The sequence below is a fragment of the Dipodomys merriami genome, unplaced genomic scaffold (assembly GCF_024711535.1).
Source record: "Dipodomys merriami isolate MVZ:Mamm:240054 unplaced genomic scaffold, mDipMer1.0.p SCAF_508, whole genome shotgun sequence".
NCBI classification, from domain to species: Eukaryota; Metazoa; Chordata; class Mammalia; order Rodentia; family Heteromyidae; genus Dipodomys; species Dipodomys merriami.
The window spans coordinates 688,438-708,920 of record NW_027206078.1 but is presented as its reverse complement, the minus strand read 5'-3'; the positions used below and the strand labels follow the sequence as shown (position 1 = coordinate 708,920).

The 20,483-nt window shown below is 45.6% G+C and overlaps 3 protein-coding genes across 6 annotated transcripts in view; 2 read left to right on the top strand and 1 right to left on the bottom strand.

Annotated features, from left to right (window-relative positions):
• The first annotated feature begins 905 nt into the window (after positions 1 to 905).
• On the top strand, positions 906 to 1,850 carry LOC138810756 (olfactory receptor 2W3-like). The gene has a single exon (XM_069997961.1). The coding sequence runs from the start codon at positions 906 to 908 to the stop codon at positions 1,848 to 1,850; it is 945 nt and encodes a 314-aa protein (XP_069854062.1).
• On the top strand, positions 1,847 to 3,931 carry LOC138810755 (olfactory receptor 2T5-like). Its single transcript, XM_069997960.1, has 3 exons — positions 1,847 to 2,042; positions 2,972 to 3,009; positions 3,176 to 3,931. The coding sequence occupies exons 1-3, from the start codon at positions 1,847 to 1,849 to the stop codon at positions 3,929 to 3,931; spliced, it is 990 nt and encodes a 329-aa protein (XP_069854061.1).
• A 10,214-nt stretch (positions 3,932 to 14,145) lies between these two features.
• LOC138810738 (zinc finger protein 39-like) overlaps positions 14,146 to 20,483 on the bottom strand; it is an 18,192-nt gene continuing 11,854 nt past the window's right edge. For 3 of the 4 annotated variants that reach the window (XM_069997937.1, XM_069997936.1, XM_069997935.1), the window contains 2 exons: positions 20,044 to 20,136; positions 14,146 to 17,090 (listed from right to left, as the gene is read on the bottom strand). In XM_069997937.1, coding sequence (XP_069854038.1) covers positions 15,181 to 17,090; positions 20,044 to 20,136 — 2,003 coding nt within the window. In that variant the 3' untranslated portion in view covers positions 14,146 to 15,180. The remainder of the gene's footprint in view (positions 17,091 to 20,043; positions 20,137 to 20,483) is intronic. The other variant, XM_069997938.1, reaches the window with a different exon arrangement.

Sequence of the window (20,483 nt, the reverse complement as noted above, 5' to 3'; positions counted from 1 at the left end):
TTTTTTTTTTGGTAGTCATGGGCCCTGAACTCTGGGCCTGGGCGCTGTCCCTCAGCTCTTCAGCTCAAGGCGAGCGCTCTACCACTTGAGCCACAGCACCACCTCTGGCCTTTTCTGCTTATGTGGTGCTAAGGAATTGAACCCAGGGCCTCATGCATGCAAGGCAAGCGCTCTACCACTGAGCCACCTTCCCAGCTCCCTTTGTTAGCATTTCTCTCCCCTGCTAATGACACTGTTTGTGTTCTTCATACATACATTTTGACTAACTTAATTTTTGTCAGAGTTGTGTATATTTTTATGGTAATCAATAACAAAATGTACTATCATCTGCATACATTTTATGCATTAATGACATAGTGGCTTTTTCATAATCGTTTTTAGCATTTCTAGGCTACATACATGGTGTATCACTGAGCTTTATCAAAATGTTTTTCAGGAAATTTATTGAAAACAATCTCCTTGTAAGTGGACCCGAGTGGTTCAATCCTGTGATGTTTACAGGCTATTTTCTGAACCCCGACAGTCATTTTGCAGTGTTTGGACGGGAAGAGCTGGGGAGGTGGCACTTTGGAGAATCAAAGGTCGAGCTGAGGTAGGGCTGCTCATTGTCTTCATTGTGTTAGAGGCAAAACCAGCAATGGTTACAAATAAAGATCTAATTCATGTTTCCTGGGTTCAAAATCAACTTGACATCTTTCTTCATAAGACCATTTGATTATCACACGTGCCTCAGTTTCCTTCCCTGCGGATTGTGTATATGAGAACAGTAGTGTCAGCCCAACTTCCTGGGTGCTGGGGCTGAACGAGGCGGAGCGCAGTGCCCAAGAACAGCTGAGTGACGGTGAGCGCTCCGTGAGCGTCTGCTCTGCCAGTTAGAGTATCATTCCCTGCAGGTCCACTAGACAATGGATGGCGCCAACGGCAGCACCCCAGACCACTTCATCCTCCTGGGCTTTTCTCACAGCCCCCAGCTGGAGAGGACGCTCTTTGTGGTCATCTTGATAGCCTACCTCCTGACGGTTGTGGGCAACGCCACCATCATGCTGGTGTCGCGGCTGGACCCCCGCCTGCACTCCCCCATGTACTTCTTCCTCACCCACCTCTCCTTCCTGGACCTCAGCTTCACCACCAGCTCCATCCCTCAGCTGCTCTACAATCTCAGCGGACCGGACAAGACCATCAGCTACGCAGGCTGCGCCGTCCAGCTCTTCCTGTTCCTGGGGCTCGGGGGCGTGGAGTGCTTGCTGCTGGCCGTCATGGCGTACGACAGGTTTGCCGCTGTGTGCAGGCCGCTGCGCTACTCGGTGATCATGGGTCCCAGGCTCTGCCGGGGCTTGGTGTCGGTGGCCTGGGGGTGCGGCATGGCCAACTCCTTGGTCATGTCCCCCGTGACCCTCCGCTTGCCCCGCTGCGGACACCGCCGGGTGGACCACTTCCTGTGCGAGATGCCGGCTCTCATCCGCATGGCCTGTGTCAGCACGGCCGCCGTGGAGGGCGCCGTCTTCGTGCTGGCCGTGGGCATCGTGCTGTCCCCGCTGCTGTTCATCCTGGTCTCCTACGGCATCATCGCCGGGGCCGTGCTGCGCATCCGCTCCTCATCCGGAAGGCAGAAGGCCCTGAACACGTGCGGCTCCCACCTCACGGTGGTCTCGCTCTTCTACGGAAACATCATCTACATGTACATGCAGCCGGGGAACAGCGCCTCCCAGGACCAGGGCAAGTTCCTCACCCTCTTCTACAACATTGTCACCCCGCTTCTCAACCCTCTGATCTACACGCTCAGAAACAAGGAGGTGAAGGGGGCCCTGAGAAGGCTGCTGCGGGGCCACAGCAAGCCCAGGAAGGAATGAGGAGAGGCACGGGCACCCCGGGCCTGGATGTCACCGCCCGCAGGGGCGCCGGGGGCCTCGGCCCTGCGGGGTCAGACCCCGCGAGCCTTGGCTTGTTTGCCTCTCCTGGACTTGATACCGCTGTGTTCCTTCTAGCATTCCACGTGTGTCCGCTGAACCCTCGTCCCGACGATCGTCTATACAGTGGTCCAGGTGAGATAACTGGTCACGTGTGAGATCCCACCAACTTGTACCAGTGTGCCAAGTAGGAGACAGGTTTTCTCAGAGCTTTGTTTTTGTCGTTGGTTTTCACTTCCTCCACAGTATTGTAGATGTCCTCTTCAAAATGGCCCCCAATCCGTCCGTGCTCAAGACCGACAGGCTCTTCACTGAACACTGAATTCAGCAAGTGTCTGTTCCCAAACTCCCACCCAGAGCCTCTCAGACAATCAGTCACGTTCATTTTCTAGGCATTCACCCCCGACCTTTGGCATTTTCCCAACATTTAGTGTAAGATTCTGGATAAACCAAAAGATAACATGTGTTCTCATACATAGGCCTTAAACATGAGAAAGCGTCATTGTGCATCTCTTCCCAGCCGTTGTTGGAAGCCTGTGTGATTCTTAGCGCTCTCCTTGAATCCACTTGGTACCTCGGACTTGGATGCTAAATCCGTGGTTCAAAAAGAGTTGATCAGTGGGCTGGGAAGTTGGCTCAGTGGTAGAGCGCTTGCCTTGCATGCCTGAGGCCCTGGGTTCGATTCCTCAGCACCACATAAGCAAAAAGAAAAAAGCCGGAAGTGGCGCTGTGGCTCAACTGGTAGAGTGCTAGCCTTGAGCTAAAGAGCTGAGGGACAGCGCCCAGGCCCAGAGTTCAGGCCCCACGACCAGACCCAAAAAAAAGAGTTGATCAGCCTGACTCCCGGTTCCCGTAGCAACCGCCACCACATGAACGTTGAAAGAGCAAAAATCCTTGAGCGTTTGGCAAGTAGTGTCAAAGATCATTTCATCTCAAGAGCACCACAGACTGGTCCAGGCCTCTCTGTCTTCAAGTACACACAGATTGCCTGAGATTGGGGACGTAGGCTACAGCTCTGTGTACTTGTGAGGGGCCTGTGACCTTGCCTTCTGCGTGTCCCCCAGTGTGCCCGCCCAGGTCTCCCGTGCCACATTTTCAGGCTGTAGGAAAAATACCACACACTGCTATCTTTACAGGTGCTTCAAGGCACGGAGCACCCAGGACTAAAGGCAGCCAGGAGCAGGCAGGGGCACGTGTCTGTTCCCTCCCTCGGCCCTGCCCCAGCCCGGGATCCCTGCCCTTCCACCCCACCCTGCTCCACACTGTAGAGGCACGGAGCCACGGGAAGGAGGAGCCGGGGCTTCATAGGCCCTCGTCTGAAAAGGCACCTTTCTGTTTTTAACACAATCTCAGTCTCCGGATGTGGGGTACAGATGTTCCTGTATTTGACACTTGTGGGTGCAGAGTTTTTCCTCCTGGCCGCCATGTCCTATGACCGCTATGCGGCCATCTGCCATCCGCTCCGGTACCCCGTCCTCCTGAGCCGCAAGGCCTGTCTGGTCCTGACACTGGGCTGCTGGGTCCTGGGCTCTGTGGACGGCTTCATGCTCACCCCAGTCACCATGACCTTCCCGTTCTGCAAGTCCAGAGAGATCCACCACTTCTTCTGCGAGGTGCCCGCGGTCCTGAAGCTCTCCTGCTCAGACACCTCGCTGTACAAGACGCTCATGTACCTGTGCTGCGTCCTCATGCTGCTCATCCCTGTCACGGTCATCTCCACCTCCTATGCGCTGGTCCTTCTCACCGTGCACAGGATGAAGTCAGCAGAGGGCAGGAAGAAGGCCCTGGCCACCTGCTCTTCCCACATGACCGTGGTCCTGCTCTTCTACGGCGCTGCCATCTACACCTGCATGCTCCCCGGCTCCTACCACACCCCTGAGAAGGACATGGTGGCGTCTGTCTTTTACACCATACTCACACCGGTGTTAAACCCTCTGATCTACAGTCTTCAGAACAGCAGTGTCACCAGGGCTCTGAAGAAAACATTCACGGTCAGACCGTTCTTTCAGGAAACAATGAAGTAGGGAATTTTAGTCTGAATGGCTTCCTTTCCTTCTCTCTGCCATCTTCTGTTCATGGTCTTGTGCTATTGTTTCTCCTCTGGCGTTCCAGGAATTGCTTCATTGTACCGCAAAGTTCTTCCATTCCAAACTCCTTTCCCTTTTCAAAATCCTCACACAATTGCATCGTAGTGATACTATAGCTTCTGGTTACAGTAAGTGCTCTCTAATTCTTTCTCATCTCTTCTGACTAGAAAACCCATAATCAGATATTTGAAGAAAACAATAATGAGGTGGTCAACTGATAAGAGAGTATTCTGAGTGATAGAACAAAAAGAGTAGGAGTGTTAACAGTGGGTGAATCTTCATGAGGATTATGGGCATTAATTCTACTCTATTTTGACGCTCATTTCCTATGAAATTGAAACTACACAGAAATAAAGAGCTCAATATCAGGTTTTGTTGTGCTGTCTGCTTTCAGCAGGCTAGTAGTATGACATAGACCCTTGGGTACTGCTCACTCCAGTGTGCCAGGCTGTGACTGAGACACTCAGTTGCTGGCCCGTGCTCATTCAAGGCTAACTTTTTCTGAAGAGTCCAACCGGGAAGGCAGCTAAAATCCCCTTTATCCTGTAATAGCATGAGCATACAAAACCATATGAGAGAATGTAGAAAATAGTAACCCTGGGTGAATGGATAAAGTAGTAAGATTTGTCTACATGAGGTGCCAACATCTGAACAAAATATGAAGCACACGCCTTGTACAATTGAACAGATGATTAAGAATCACATATATTCAACCATTTCTTTGTTCAACACATATCTTCTACTATATATAGCAAAACTCATATCCAGGAGACTAAAATCTGTATATTTGTGAAATACATATGCATTAATCCATAATTTGTATACATTCACCTGTTTACAATATTCTGTAGCTAGGGGCTGGGAAGGTGGCTCAGTGGTAGAGCGCTTGCCTTGCATGCCTGAGGCCCTGGGTTCAATTCCTCAGCACCATATAAGAAAAAAACCGGAAGTGGCACTGTGGCTCAAGTGGTAGAGCGCTAGCCTTGAGCTGAAGAGCTGAGGGACAGCGCCCAGACCCAGAGTTCAGGCCCCATGACTGGACCCAAAATATATATATATATATATATATATATATATATATATATATTCTGTAGCTAATTTACTTAATAGTACCCATAAAATCATTTTGATGAATATCCTAGTCAATTGAATCAAATTAATGAATCAGATTAATTGGGTTTTTTCTGATAATTGCTTTGCTGATTCTAGGGACTCTTCCTATTCATTTGTTGACAGCTTAAAGCCTTCATGATCTTTGTTCAAACATTGGTTATCTAGACCTTTCCTTCCCAACTCCACCCACCTTTCCCATTTGTTTGTTCCAAATACTGCTTACATCTTTCTTTCCAAATCTCTCCTGGCTACCTACACCGGCACAGTTCTACAGCCTTCTTTCTGCCACTCTACCCTTGGCAGCCTGGTTTTTTGTTGTTATGAGTGTCCAAGACCTCATATCCATGGAAGTCACAGATACTTGCCAGGAAACTAACTGAGCCCTGATCTTGCAACCTGTGTCTTGTTAAACATCATCTCGTTAAACATCATTACCAAGTGCAGGGTCACACCCAGCAGACTGCCCGTCACCAATAAGAACAATCTAGACTTCATTGCACATTCTTGGTGGGTATTCTGAGAACCACCGCTGTAGCTCTCATTTAGTGGGGCACTCAGCGAGTTGAGCTAACACCACGAGCTGGGGCAGAGGCGTCTCACAGGGGAGGAGGTGGGAGCAGCAGAGCTGAGCCAGCCCACTGACCAAGGACACCGCCCCTGCGTGTCCAGGCGTGGGGTGGGGAAAGCCAGTGAGTCAAAAACCCAGTCCCAGTGTCTGCTGCTGTTCTCAACCCGGCCGTGTCTGAGTCAGGGGTGTGGGGAGCTTCTCCACGCCCAGCAAGCAGCAGGTTCCGAAGCAGGGGCCCAGAGGAGAGCCATTCCTTCCGTTGAGTTCCGGCTGTCCCTCTCCGCCGGGACCTGCAGACCCGCAGGCTGACAGATCCTGGGGCCGACCTCGTGAGAGCCCAGTGTGCTTCACCTGGCTCCTGACCAGTCAGTGTAGATTAGACGTGCTGGCTCATTACGCAGACAGCAGGCACAGATAGGAGAGGGTTCGGGGACGTGGGGAGGGAGTGGGCTCCCCACCCTTCCGTGGCCGCCTTCCAGGATCCTCCTGGGCGCACCTCCTGGGTGCTCTCCGGAAGCACCAAATCCTGTCCTGGGGAGTTTGCTGGACATTTCATAGGAGTCACAGGCCTGGCGGTGCAACTGGCCACGGGCGGCCAGGCTCTCGGTGGGCAGGGGACTCCTCTCCTCTCCTGCCGTGGGCTTTCCAGGGGCCGGCAGGGGCAGTCGAACATCCGTTTTCAGAAAGACGGTGTCACCAGGGAGATTCTAAGGCCTTCACGAGTTGTCGGGGAAGTGGGACAAAACAAATGTATATTCCACTACCTTGCAGGGACTTCCACAACCCTCACAGACCCCGCCTGGGAAAGCTCTCTCAGCCGCTGCGGGTGGTGGGCGCAGACACCCCCTCTGTGGTGACGTGCTGGAGAGGCCTGAGAAAACCCTTTGCCGCCAGTCTCAGGACTTAAACGCTTTTGCTTAAGGTTAGCTCTCCAGCTCGCCACAGCTACACTTCTGGCTTGGTGGTTAACTGGAGACAAGAGTAGTTTAATGGCTGTGATCATCTCTGCCTCCTGAATAGCTGGGATTACAAGTGTGAACAAAGGTGTGCCTTTCTAAGGAGCTTTCTCAGAAGGAGAGAGAGAGCTAGTCTAAAATTGGAGATGGGGCAGACAGGAGCCCTGACGTATGATTTTTCTTAGTTAAATGGTCAGTAGAGGGAGTTAAAATTGAAGCCCCGTAAGAGAGAAATTGGTGACTGATAACAGTCACTAGCTCATGGAGAAGGGGGAAGAATATTGATAGATATTATTCCCATTTATGATATTATTCCCATTTTTATTCCCAGTGTGGGCTGGACTATACTTCATTTTTCTCTGAAATCAACAGAATGTTTGAAAAATAAATCCAGACCGAAAAACACCAAAGTTTAAGTTCTGAGGCTGTTCATCTGTTGTTTTTATGACTTTAATGATAGTCACTTGTAGCTGGGCACCGGTGGCTCACACCTATAAGCCTGGCTACTCAGGAAGCTGAGATCTGAGGATTGCAGCTTGAAACCATTACAGTTCTAATCCGTCCCTAAGCAGGAAAGTCTGTGAGACGATTAGCTCTAATTAACCACCAAAAAACAAAAGCCGAGCTGTGGCTCAAGTGGTAGTGAGTGCTAGCCTTGAGCCAAAGAAGCTCAGGGACAGTGCCCTGAGCTCAAGCCACATGACCAGCACACACACAAAAAGAATGAAGATGAAGAGAGGGAGGGGGAGGAGGAAGGGAGAGAAGGGGGGAGGAGGAGGAGGAGGACAAGGAAAAGAAAAATAATATTCTAGCACTTATCACTGCGGCTGTTGACAGTTTCTTGGGCCACTGAGCAGAGAAGAAACAAACGCAAAACATAAAGGAAATGGAGCTTTATAACCAAGAGGTCCTGTTCCCAGGGTAGCAGGGTAGATATGTCCCGTAGAAAAACAGTGTTCAAAGCCGGGCACCGGTGGCTCACACCTGTCATCCTACTCAGGAGTCTGAGATCTGAGGATTGTGTTCAAAGCCAGCCCAGGCAGGAAAGTCCGTGAGACTCTTACCTCCAATTAACCACCAGAAAACTGGAAGTGGCGCTGTGGCTCAAGTGGTAGAGCGCAAGCCTTGAGCTGAAGAGCTCAGGGACAGCGCCCCAGGCCCAGAGTTCAAGCCCCACAACCGATTAAAAAATAATAATAATAACAACGTTCAAGGGAGCTGGAGGGACATACCCATTTTCTCTACCAAGAATATTATTGAAAGGAATTTTTTTCCTTTTTTTTAAGGGATAATCTCAGTCTCGGCCTTGTATGACAAAGTCTGCAGTGCTCTACAGATACCTGAACGGAGAAGGGATACAAGAACCAAATTCCCAGTCATTGGCGTCAATCTTTCGGTAAGTCCAAGAAATCTGGAGAAAACTGTGCCACCTGTGAGTTTGTAATTCAGCACAGGGGAGGCACTGTGAGTGACGGCAGGCTGAAGCCCTTGAAAATGGCCACAGAGAGGACGGGGCTGGGCCAGCGAGCAAGGGACAGCAGTGACCGCTCTTCATTCCAGTCAGAGCGGCTGGCCAGCAGCACTGCCTTACAGAATGGGCCCAGGAGTCCCTGGAGGCAGCTAACCGGTGTAGCCTATTTTAGTCAAGCACCCTCATTGGTGGTACATGCTTGCCAGCCTGTGCTTTGGCTGCCCTCTGCTGTCCAGTTCTAGACAGTGGGTTTTTTGGGGGTGGAGGGGTGGTTGTTCAATTAACTGAGGAAACGGGGGCTGGCGCACACTGCACAAAGATGAGCACGGCCAAATGCTGGGGCACGCACCTGTGATCCTAGCCATTTGGGAGGCTGAGAACTGAGGGTCATGGTTTGAAACCACCTTGGGCAGAAAAGTCCCTGTGAGATGAGAGACAGACAGACAGACAGGCAGACAGACAGACAGAGGACTTTAAGGGCTGGACTTTCAACACACAGAATTTAGTGTGAATCAAGGAACAACAACCCTAAAGGATGATGTATGATCACAGGAAGAATTTAAAATCAAATCACTGTTTTGAAGAAAAACCAATGTATTGGAGAAATTTGGCAAAGAGATTAAAATAATTTAAAAATTCAAGTAGTGATTCTGGATATATATACATATATATAATGAAATATGCAATAGAAATTCTTTCCAGTTACACCTATAATTCAAGCTACCCAGAAGGATGAAATCTGAGAATCATGATTCAGAGCCAACACAGTGGACTAATTGAGATATAGCTAGTCAGTAGAGTGCCAGACGTGAGCATAAAAAGCTAAACAAGAAGATGAAGCCCTAAGTTCTAGCTCCATTGCTGGTAGAAAAATTAAAAATTATCTTCCCCATCAAAGTTTGATTTAGAAGCAAAATAGGAAGGAAAATCATGGGGCACATTTAAAAAACACAAAATTTGAATATGGTAACAAAAATTTAAGAAATTTGCCCCACATCCTCTAGTTGCTAAGTTACAGAAGACTTTTAGACAAGGAATGATTAGGTTTTTGTGGGGGGTTTTGGTTGGTCATGAGGCCTGCTGAACTCTGGGCCTGGGCGCTGTCCCTCAGCTCTTCAGCTCAAGGCGAGCGCTCTACCACTTGGGCCACAGCACCACTTCTGGCTTTTTCTGCTTATGTGGTATTGAGGAATCAAACCCAGGGCCTCATGCATGCAAGGCAAGCGCTCTACCACTGAGCCCCTTTCCCAGCCCTTAGATTTGTTTTTTAAGCATTTGAGGATCAAATTCAACCCAGTGTTGGAGAACGCGGCACATGGTGAGTCACAAGTAACGTCCCCTGTCAGAAGAGGGGGGTCCAGTGCTCTAAGTCTCCCTGGGTGTCCTGTCTGGATAGAAAGGGCCCAATCAGCTGGAGGGGCTGGGTCCACCATGGCCTCTAATGAGCTGATGGAATCAAAGGGCCCTGGAGGTGGAGGACAGCTCTGGGCTGCAAGGTGTCATTCACTTGGGGGTGAGAAGTCTCTCCAACAGGAAGTGAACCTACACAGTTCTGTCCAGATTGAACCAAAGAAGGGTTGGGACAAGAAGGACTTAACCACCAGTACTGAGTCCTCTACACACAGAAACAGTCCTTCCTCGGGGCAGATGTTGCCTGAGGTGTGAATAAGAGGATTTGAAAGTAAACATGTGAGGAACTGGAAATGGAGAGGGCAGAGCAGCCAGCTCTTCACCCGCGTAGGACGCAGGGATAGGGAAAGGACAGAGAAAGCCCCAGAAAGATAGATCATGGTCAGCAGTCTTACCGTAAGCTTTACCACAGACTTTTGGAGCCAAGGGTTGGTAAAAATTTACCAAGCCAAGAGAGTAAGAAAAAGTAAAGACTGGCTAGGGATTTACCAAGACAAGAAGGCAATGTCAGAAGGTTGTGCGACTGCCATCTGAGAAGTGCCGGGCGGGGCAAGGAACACGCAGCAGCCGCAGCTGCGCCCAGTGAGTATTTTGTTTCCACACTTTGCTGGCTGTGCACAGTGAACAGTGGGCTTGAACTCAGGGCCCTGTGCTCTTGCTTAGCGTTTTCACTCAAGGCTGGTGTTCTACCACTAGAGCCACACCTCCACTTCAAACTACAATCCTTCTTAAGTCCTCTTTTTGAGTAGCTAGGATTACAAAGTGTGAGTCACAATAACCAAATCCTGATTTCAGTTTTCTTTCTTTTCCTGAAGCAACAAAAATCTTATGCCCCAAGAAGTGCATGCTTTTGAAAGTCAGCTGACACCCCACGCCAACAACAAAGAATGTGCAAGAGGAATGATTCGAGGATGTTTCCCTGTGTTTCTTAAAGAGTAGAAAGACGCCAGCCAAATTACTTTAACAAAAAAATTAATTTTCCAATGTTCTATTTTCATGTTACTCAAAAAACTTGATGGCAAGGCAACAGAATGATCTGCTTCGAGCTCTAGAAGTTCTGCCACACTGCAGGCCCGTGGGCCACCGTGACAGGCGCAGGCCAACTCCTGCATCCTCTAATACCTTCATTTGTTTTTTGCTTCCACCGTTCCTCCTGCAGATGCTTGGGGACAACAATCCCTCAGTCCCAGGGTGACACTCACTTCCTGGTCGCTACCCCTGCGTCCGTGTGTTCCTACAGGAACACACTTAGGTTTTAGACTTAACTATGTGTGATGCAAGAGGAAGGGGCTCTCAGGAGACAGAACTCTAAACATTACTTGTGAGCGTAACAAGTCCCCTGGCTATTGTTCAAATACTTCATTTACACACAAAAAGAAAGTTTTCTAAGTTCCCAAACCTTCCCTCGTTATTTCCGCCTCATTAGCCGCTGCTATCCCGTGTGGTGCTCTCCGGCCCCGAGGGAGCAGGTGGGGAACACGTGGTCTGATGCAAGCTGTCCACCTGATTCCGGAACCACTCAGCAATGTGGGAATAGCCCTGCCTTCCCGTGGGAAGAAGCAGCCGTTAGAGACTTAATTTGGCTTACCTAAAAATTAGTTTTACTCTCACCTGTTCAAAAACTGGTGTGGAGCCCAGCACATAGAGGCCGAGACAGTGAAGGGTGGGACTGAAGCCGCTCAAGTCCTTCCTGCCCCAGTGACACGCTGTCATTCACTGCAAGACACGACCAATACAGAGCACGGCAAAAAGCCACTGCCATGCACACACAGCTCTGAAGAAATGAAATTTCACTTATAATTACAGTTTGTAGTCGCCTAAATTGATTAGTGAAAGCATATGCATGCAGTTTATCTTGGAAGTTTTCAGTTCTAATTGTGAAGAGTCTCATTTAATATACATAAATCTTTTTTTTTTTTTAGTGCCAGGAATTTAAGCAGAGGCCTGAAGTAGAATTAGATTCAAATAGTAATAAATAGAAAATAGAGCAATGATCTTGACTTCCGATGTCTGGTTTAGCGGTCTGTTGGAACGTCATACACAAGATAAGTCACACTGCAAATGACTGTATTTCCATATTTTTCTTGTTTCTTTAAAAATGATTTGGTATACCTTTTGAGCAAAGCTGGAGACTGGAATTAAATTTTATTCCAAATGCTCTATCCAAACACTCTAGTGAGACTTCCTAGTTCCTAGGCTGTGTCCCTACTAGGAAACCAACAATTTACATTGTCATCAGTGTAATATTAACACACCAGGTTAAGGATTCACAAAAAATGAGCAACAAGCCAGGCACCAGTAGCTCATACCTGTAATCCTGGCTACTGAGGAGGCTGAGATCTGAGTTTCCGGATTGGAAACCAGCCCAGACAGGAAAGTCCGTGAGACTCATAACTCCAATTAAGCACCAAAAAAAAGCTAGAAGTGGAGCTGTGGCTGATGTGGTAGAGTGCTAGGCTTGAACAAAAAAGACAGACAGATCATACATTTCATGAAACTCACTGCATGTATACTACAGTGGCATTTAGTACATTCATGTTATGATTTAACTGACATCCTTACCCATCTCCACAACTGTTCAGGCTGGAGAGAAACCTCATGGTCTCAATGCAGCCTACTTCTGTATCCAACTGCCCACTTAGGTGTCTGGTCCAAACACTTGAATAGAGTGTACCCTTGAGAGTGCCAGGGCGGGCAGTTCCCTCTTGTGCGGAAGGTGGCATAAATGGCACCGTGGAAGCTCCTGACGTGTGTGCTAGTGGAGTCTCTGCTTCAGTTTTCTCTCCTGGAGCTCACCTTCCACTACCTTTTCTGTCCTCTTGTGTCTATTTATCTGTGATTCCATAACCTCACATGGTGTTTGCTTTCCCTGAGAGACAGATTGAGGGACCTGCTTCTCCCTGGACAACTAGGCAGGAGATTAGAGAACTTTCAAACACTGTTATCTGTTAATGACAAACATGCCTTTTGGTCTTTATGTAAACTGAGCTGGCTAGGGAAGTTTGGTGTCCTAATTGATTGTTGTGCCTCAGATGCTCTGAGTGAAGAACTGTTAGCCAACTGCATAGACTATGCTGACAGGTGTTTTGAAGACTCTGCAGGAGCTGTATGAAATAGCTGCTAAAGCAAAGCCTGCTATAGAAAGCACTGTCACATGCACCATTCCAAACAGCATGTGTTCTTTTGGGGGGAAGGGGATGTTTTTACAGTCCAGGGACTTCAAAATTCTTGTCCTGGGTGCTGTCCCTGAGCTCCTTTTGCTCAAGGCTGGCCCTCTCCACTTCTGGCTTTTTCTGTTATTAATTGGAGATGAGTTTCACGTTCCTGCCCCGTCTGGCTTGGAACCAGGATTCTCAGATCTCAGCCTCCTGAATAGTTAGGACTACACGTGCATGGCAGCAGCACCTGGCCTGGGCTATGTGCCATCATACGCAGTAATTCCCAGTGGAGGAGCATCTCCCATGGTAGCCCAAAGGCTTACAGCACATGCACATATTTTTTCATTCGCCTAAGGGACTGTGTCGTAATTGGCACAAACAAAAATCTTCATTTGCATGACAGGCTGTGACTGGTGCAAACACTCTGCCACACACCCCTTCTGGCTATGTAAGTATGCTGTTAATACTGTCCAGTAAACGCCCTCAGTGCTGCAAACGCCCTTGGTGTTGCAAACTTTAGCAACAATCTGAGCTGGTAAGCGAAAGAAGCAATGCAAAATGGTGGGAGCAGTGTCAGTAGCCGAGGCAGAAACGAGAGACAGCAGAGTCAACAAAGGGCGGCAGAAGTTGACGAAAGGCAAATGCGCAGAGAACCGAAAGACGGCGGTCTGTAAACAGCCAGACAACTCAGTTTCAAACACATGAGGCCCAAGGGCTGTAACACCACTGATGTTGAAGGCTGAGGATCCTGATACTTTAGACTTAGAACACCTGGAAGGCCAGGGGTCCCAGCACCCGAGGGCTGTGTAACATGTCAAACAATAGAAGGTGCCACCTTACTGTTTCTTGCTGATGCCACTGCTCACTGCTGCTGGGAGCCAAGGATTAAAAGAACTGTCAAGTGGTGGAACTACCCTCTGTGATAAACCTCTAAAACGTGAGTGCTTCTAGCCCTGTCTGTCTTCTAAGGCCTGGAGCAATAGGTCTCCAACTCTAAGGGCATGGAGTTGAGTATCCATGTCTGCTAGACAACACATAGCTGTACACTGGGGAATTAATGTTTTTCAGAAACTAGTTGACATTAAGTTGGATGGCCTAAGAACTATGGTTCAGATGAACTCACCATCAGGTTCAGCAACTTACAATGTCTGATTTGTGAATGTCTACATATTCCTACTAAATGTACTTTGGCCTACCTGAACTCAGGACCTAGGTGTTGTCCTTGACCTTTTTGTTCAGATAGCATTCCACTACTTGAGCCACACCCCTACTTCTGGCTTTTTGGTGATTAACTGGAGAGATACAAGTCTCATGGCCTTGCTGCCTGGGCTGTTTTCAAACCTCGATTCTTACACCTAAGATTCCTGAGTAGCTGAGATTACAGGCATGTACCACTGGGTGGCCAGCAACTGTGAAAAATCAATGTCACACTACACATCTCCCATGTATAATACACATTACATATATTTATATATAATATATACATGTATTTATGCTGGAAACAGTAGAGCCTCGTGCATGACAGACTTGTATTCTATTGCAGAGATACAATCTCAGGCTCAGTCACTATGTAATTCCAACTACAAAGTGCACGTACTCTTGAAAGTTATTTCTCTTTATACAAAATGTTCACATACACAAATCATATAATTTGAATTAATATTCTGTACACTGGAAGTTGTTTAAAAGCATGGCTGGCTGCTACCCACTAGATGCCAATAGTGACTTCACCCTGCATTCATGACTTCCACAAATGTTCCAAGATACAACCCAATATACTGAGTGGCAATATATTCATTTATTGGTATACAATTGGATACTTTTTTAAATAATTTCCAATACTATAACTTCCACTTAAAAATTACCATCAAAACTACTGACACTGGTAGTTTTGCTTCAATACAAACTACTGAAACATAAAAAGTTGAGAAAGATTTGTGGAAATTTCTCACATTAATTAGAGTGACTCATGAAGACTTCATTTACTCAATGTATTAAAATTGCATTATAAGGCATACTCGTTATTGGTACTTCTTCACGTAATTGTTTTTCATAAAGTGACTTCAGAATAAAAGGTAAAAGCAGTTTCTCCCTTGTGACAATTTTGCAAGGTGAGGGACACTGGGTTTACATTGCAATGCAAATACAATGGCTCAACAGGGCACTTCTCGTGTGTAAACTAAGCAGACGGGAGCTGGAAGATCTTTGCTCTTTAGTTACGTTCATCTTAAATCACAACAACCTTCCATTTGGCCCAGTCTAGGGTCTTGCTGACTTCAGGCCAGGCCTCATCAGAAAGAACTTAATGGAAGCATTTATATGGGCCATATGAATGATCACTATATGCACCTATTTCCACTGTACATGGTCTTTCAAACAAACCAAAAAAAAGTAGGGCTGTGTCCCAGTGAAATGAGCAGGTCTGTGCTGTGCACGACCACCGTCCCAGTCCCTTGATACCTGTTGATATGCCTTCTCACAAATTTTCCCGTCATTTTAGGATGTTTCCCCTATGTGAACTTGCTGGTAAAGATGGCTTGTGCAAAAGTGTTTTCCGTATTTTTTACAGAATTGTTCCGCATATGAATTCTCTGATGTAGCTTGAGAGATGACTTATGGTGGAAGGTTTTCAAACATTCTTCACATTCAAACAACGTTATTACAGGATTCTCTCGCATATGAATTCTCTGATGTGTCTTGAGAGTTGACTTATGATAGAAAGTTTTCAAGCATTCTTTACATTCAAATTGTTTCTCATTTCCATGAGTTACCTGGTGCCTGCTGAGGTGTGATTTCTGGTAAAAGGCTTTTGTACATTGCTTACATTCATAGGGCTTTTCACCTGTGTGAATTCTCTGATGTACAGTGAGATGTGACTTGGAGTAGAAAGCTTTTCTGCATTCTTCACATGTATATGGTTTATTACCTGTGTGACTTCTCTGATGTACAGTCAGGGACGACTTATGTAGGAAAGTTTTCCTACATTCCTCACAGGAATATGGTTTGCTACCTGTGTGAATTATCTGATGCCTGATAAGGCTAGACTTCTGGTAGAAGGTTTTCCTACATTCTTTACATGCATGTGGTTTCTCACCAGTGTGAGTTCGCTGATGCATGTGGAGATGTGACTTCCGATGAAAGGTTTTTCCACATGTATTACATTCATGGGGCTTATCACCTGCATGAGTTCTCTTATGTACAGTGAAATTCGACTTACGGTTGAAAGTTTTCCTACATTCTTCACAAGCATACGGTCTGTCACCTGTGTGGATTTTCTGATGTATACTGAGGTGTGACTTAGAGTAAAAAGTTTTCCTACATTGTTCACATGCATATGGTTTATTACCCGTGTGAGTTCTCTGATGTACATTCAAGTCAGACTTAGAGTAGAAAGTTTTCCTACATTTTTTACATTCATAGGGCTTCTCCCCTGTGTGAGTTCTCTGATGTATAATAAGGGATGAGTTATGGAAGAAACTTTTCCTACATTCCTTAAACATACATTTGTAGGGTTTCACCCCTGTGTGGACTCTCTGATGCCTATAAAGGTGTGACTTCCGATAAAAGGATTTTCCACATAAATTGCATCCATAGGGTTTTTCACGTGTCTGAGGTTTCTGATGTCTGGTGAGGTTTTGCTTTTGGTTAAAGTTTTCTTCACATTCATAACCTTCATAGGCTTTTGCTCCTCTGTGGTTTCTTCGATGTACAGTTAGTTGTATCTTCTGACAGAAGAATTTCCCACATTCATTACATCTATAGGGCTTTTCCCCTGTATGTGTTCTCTGATGTTTTATAAGGTTTGATTTCTTAATAAAAAGTTTCTCACAATCACTACACTCATATTTTTGACCCTTGCATCTTTTCTCACGTTTAGTATGTTTAGACTTTTCATATAGTGTTTTCCCATATATATTATATTTAAAAGTTTCCTCTCTTGCCTGAATCACCTCTTGGGTAGTATGAGCTACCTTATTAAAGGACCTTCCACATTCAGCACCCTTAATAGAGGTATGTCCTATATATAGCCTCTTATGTCTCCACAGTGCCTTCATGCTGCAAGCTTTTCTTTGTAAGTTCTTTTGCCTACCTTGACTTGTGTTAGGCACACGAAGATGCTCAGAATGTCTGAGGGCCTTCTGAGATTGATGAAGGCCATCAGGTTCCTCCCCAGCCTGCACCTCACCAGACTTACTAGAAAGATGCACCTTCTGCCATATATCAAATGTCTTGGGCGTCACTCCTGAAAGCTTTTTATTCTTTACAGTCAGACTTGAAACATGGTTTGAGTTCCCATTAAATACTTTTCTGAATTCATCCTTCTCTTTTGATGTGCTGTTGCTGGTAACTCTAAGTTGCCATAAACCTCTCTCTTGATTTTCATGATTGGTCTCACTCAGGTCATTCTCTTTCTGGACATCTAAAATGAAATACAAAGAGCTGTATTCATGATCAACAGATGAACATTTTTTAAGAAATTCAAATATAAAAATGAAGAAGGTTCCTGCACTAATGACCTAAGATTTCTTTCAAAAGACAATTCAAAATATGTGTGGATTTTGTCAATAATGAATATTAGAAATTACATTCATTGATTTCATAGTATCAAATCATATTACTCTGTTACTTTGGGTTGTTATATTATTTTGAAAAATGGGAAAGATATTTAATTAAAATAGGTTTCACTACAATGGTAAATCTCTGGGTAAACCTCTATTTCGCTTTTTTTGGTTGCTGTTACTCTGTTTTCCAAGATTCACTATCTAAGATGTAAGGTTTGTATCTCACTGAGCAGGAATACAATTTAGACAAAGGGCTGACACTCTTCCCTGAAGAACTGCAGTAGAAACATAAGGTTTTTCAAATACAAGTTAGCTTCCAATTATAAGGATATAGGCTCCAATTATAAGGATATAGGAGGCTCATGCCTATAATCCCAGCTACTGAGGAGGCTAAGACCTGAAGATTGTATTCGGAGCCAGTCCTTAGAAGGCACTGAGACTCTTATCTCCAATAAACTACTCAGAAAGACAGAAGTGATACTGTGTGGTTCAAGAGGTGAGTACTAGCCTTGAGCAAAAGAAGCTTATTAGGGACAGTGCTCAAGCACTGATCAAGCCCCAGGACTGCCAAAAAAATTGAAAGAAAAAAAAAAGTGTACTTAAAAAAATGAAGCCAGGAGCCAGCAGCTTGTCATCCTAGCTACTCAGGAGGCTGAGATGTGAGGATCTTGGTTCACCCAGCCCGGAAAGGAAAGTCCGTGAGATCTTATCTCCAATAAACCACTCAGAAAACTGAAGTGGCACTGTGGCTCAAGTGGTAGAGCGCTAGCCTTGAGCTGAAAGACAGTGCCCAGTCAAGCTCAAGCCCCACAACTAATAAAAAATAAATTGAAGAAACAAGTTTGACAAGACCTTACATTTCAAAAACTGTTTCTTATCCCAAAGAAGTCCCTCTTTTCCTTAACAAGAGGCAAGCCACCAGGCCAAAACAGGACATTTTAAGTAACACACTTTGATTTAAAAAAAAAAAAAAAAAAAGACCTATTCTCATAGTAACCTGCTTTAGCAAAGTTAACATGGTTAGCTGTCCTGTTCCTGAATAGAGTCAACTATATAAATTTATTTTCTTTGTTCTCTTTCAATAACTTCCATAGAGAAGAGGAAATGAAACTCTACTCCCATTCCTATACGTAAGTCAGAACGCTTCAACATCAATCTTTATTTCACTTGTCCTTCACAATCCAAGATGCTCCCGTGTTGTGTACTTGTCACTTTCTCAATCTGTGATGCTGTGCTCCATAAACCAAATTTCCTAGGTAACTGCCTGAAGAAACTATAATTTAAATACTGGCATTTAATTCATTACAATCATGTTCACTTGTGACTAAATTTTATATTCACATACATATTGTGTATCAAATTTGGACAACAGTAATCTTAGCTGGGCACTGGTGTCTAACACCTGTAATCCTAGCTACTCAGGAAGCTGAGTTCTGAGGATTGCAGTTCAAAGCCAGCCCGGGCAGAAAAGTCCCTGAGACTTTTATCTCCAATAAATTACTGAGAAAAAATGGGAAGTGACTCAAATGGTAGAATGCTAGCCGTGAGTCCCAAGGGACTCAAGGACAGCACTTAGGCCCTGAGTTCAAGCCTCAAGACAGGCAAAAGCAAAAATAATTTTTATTTTTTTTGTTGGTCATGAACTCTGGACCTGGGAACTGTCCCTCAGCTCTTCAGCTCAAGGTTAGCACTCCACCACTGAGCCACAGCACCACTTGCAGCTTTTTCTGCTTATGTGTTGCTGAGGAATGGAACACAGGGCCTCATGCATGCAAGGCAAGCGCTCTACCACTAAGCAACCTTCCCAGCCAATAATTTTTAAAATAGTCATCTTAAGTGAATAGTAATCTTATTAAACTTATTAAAACTGCTTCCCTTTAGACTTTTTTTTAATAATAAAACTGCCTTTTTTTTCCTTTCACCCTGGTAAAACATTCTTCATAATTCTTACCTTACTATCAAATATTATATGTAGATTGAGGCACTGTTGCTCAATGGGTAGAGTGCTACCTTGAGCAAAAGAAGCTCAGAGACATTGCCCAGGCTCTGAGTTCATACTCCAGGACTGGCAAAACAAAAAACAAAAAACTATGTATTTGTTTCATTTTTAATCTCAACAAAATGTGAGTGCTTTAAGGTGTTTGACATAATTGTAATTTATAGTTTATAGAAGGCGATCAAATGCCAACAACAGAAAGAACCAAAAATCAAAAACTCTTCATGGGGAAGAATAAGCTATAAAAATAGGGAGAAAAAGAGGAAAGCTGAGAACTTAGAGCAAATATCTAGATAACAAAAATGGCCAGGCGCCGGTGGCTCATGCCTATCATCATAGCTACTCAGGAGGCTAAGATGGGAGGAATGCACTTCAAAGCCAGCCCAGGCAGGAAGGTCTGTGAGACTCTTACCTCCAATAAACCACCAGAAAACTGGAAGTGGCACTGTAGCTCAAGTGGCACTAGCCTTGAGCTGAAGAGCTAAGGGACAGCGCCCAGGCCCAGAGTTCAAGTCCCAGGACCAAGAAAAAAGTGTAAAATGAATACAACTTCAAATTTTTGTAAATGTAAGCTGATTAGGCTTTTGCAATACATTACACACACACACACACACACACACACACACACACACACACACACACGTACATACATATACATATAAAACACTAAAACATACAATATGTAAGATCGCTCTCCTCTGGACAGGAAATGGAGGTGAGGATGACAAGCTGGAGGTGGATATTGATGAAAAACATTCAACATGACCAATATTTGATGACCTCTCCTCATTTGGTCACTCACTGCATTTACTAACCTGTGTAGCTCCAGCTTGTAGCTGCTTCTACCATCCATGGCCCAGAACCTCGCTCCAACCTGAAGATCACCTCAGGTTTGACAATACAATGACCTAATAACAGGAAATGATGTCAAATTTGTGCCAAACTGCCCCATCAGGTGTACTGAAGACTGATATAATCTCCACTTTAGGAAGTACCAACTGAAATATTTTGTGAAAGAGTCTATACTTCACAGGCTTCATAGACTGTAATCTTGCAATTAAACAGAAAAACAAAAGAATGAATGATTTTAAGAAACCTTAAAGCCAGGCACCTGCTTAGCAGACACAGGGACCTGAGTTCACACTCCATTATTAAACAGGGCTGGGAAGGTGGCTCAGTGGTAGAGTGCTGGCCTAGCATGCATGAAGCCCTGGGTTTAATTCCTCAGTAACATACACAGAAAAAGCCCAAAGTG

Bases quoted from the DNA above. Each gene is read 5' to 3' on its own strand.
- LOC138810756 (XM_069997961.1), top strand. From the start codon at position 906: ATGGATGGCGCCAACGGCAGCACCCCAGACCACTTCATCCTCCTGGGC.
- LOC138810755 (XM_069997960.1), top strand. From the start codon at position 1,847: ATGAGGAGAGGCACGGGCACCCCGGGCCTGGATGTCACCGCCCGCAGG. The intron at 2,043-2,971 runs GTGAGATAACTG...CGTGTCCCCCAG, and splicing joins TCGTCTATACAGTGGTCCAG to TGTGCCCGCCCAGGTCTCCC. The intron at 3,010-3,175 runs GTAGGAAAAATA...TCCACACTGTAG, and splicing joins CCGTGCCACATTTTCAGGCT to AGGCACGGAGCCACGGGAAG.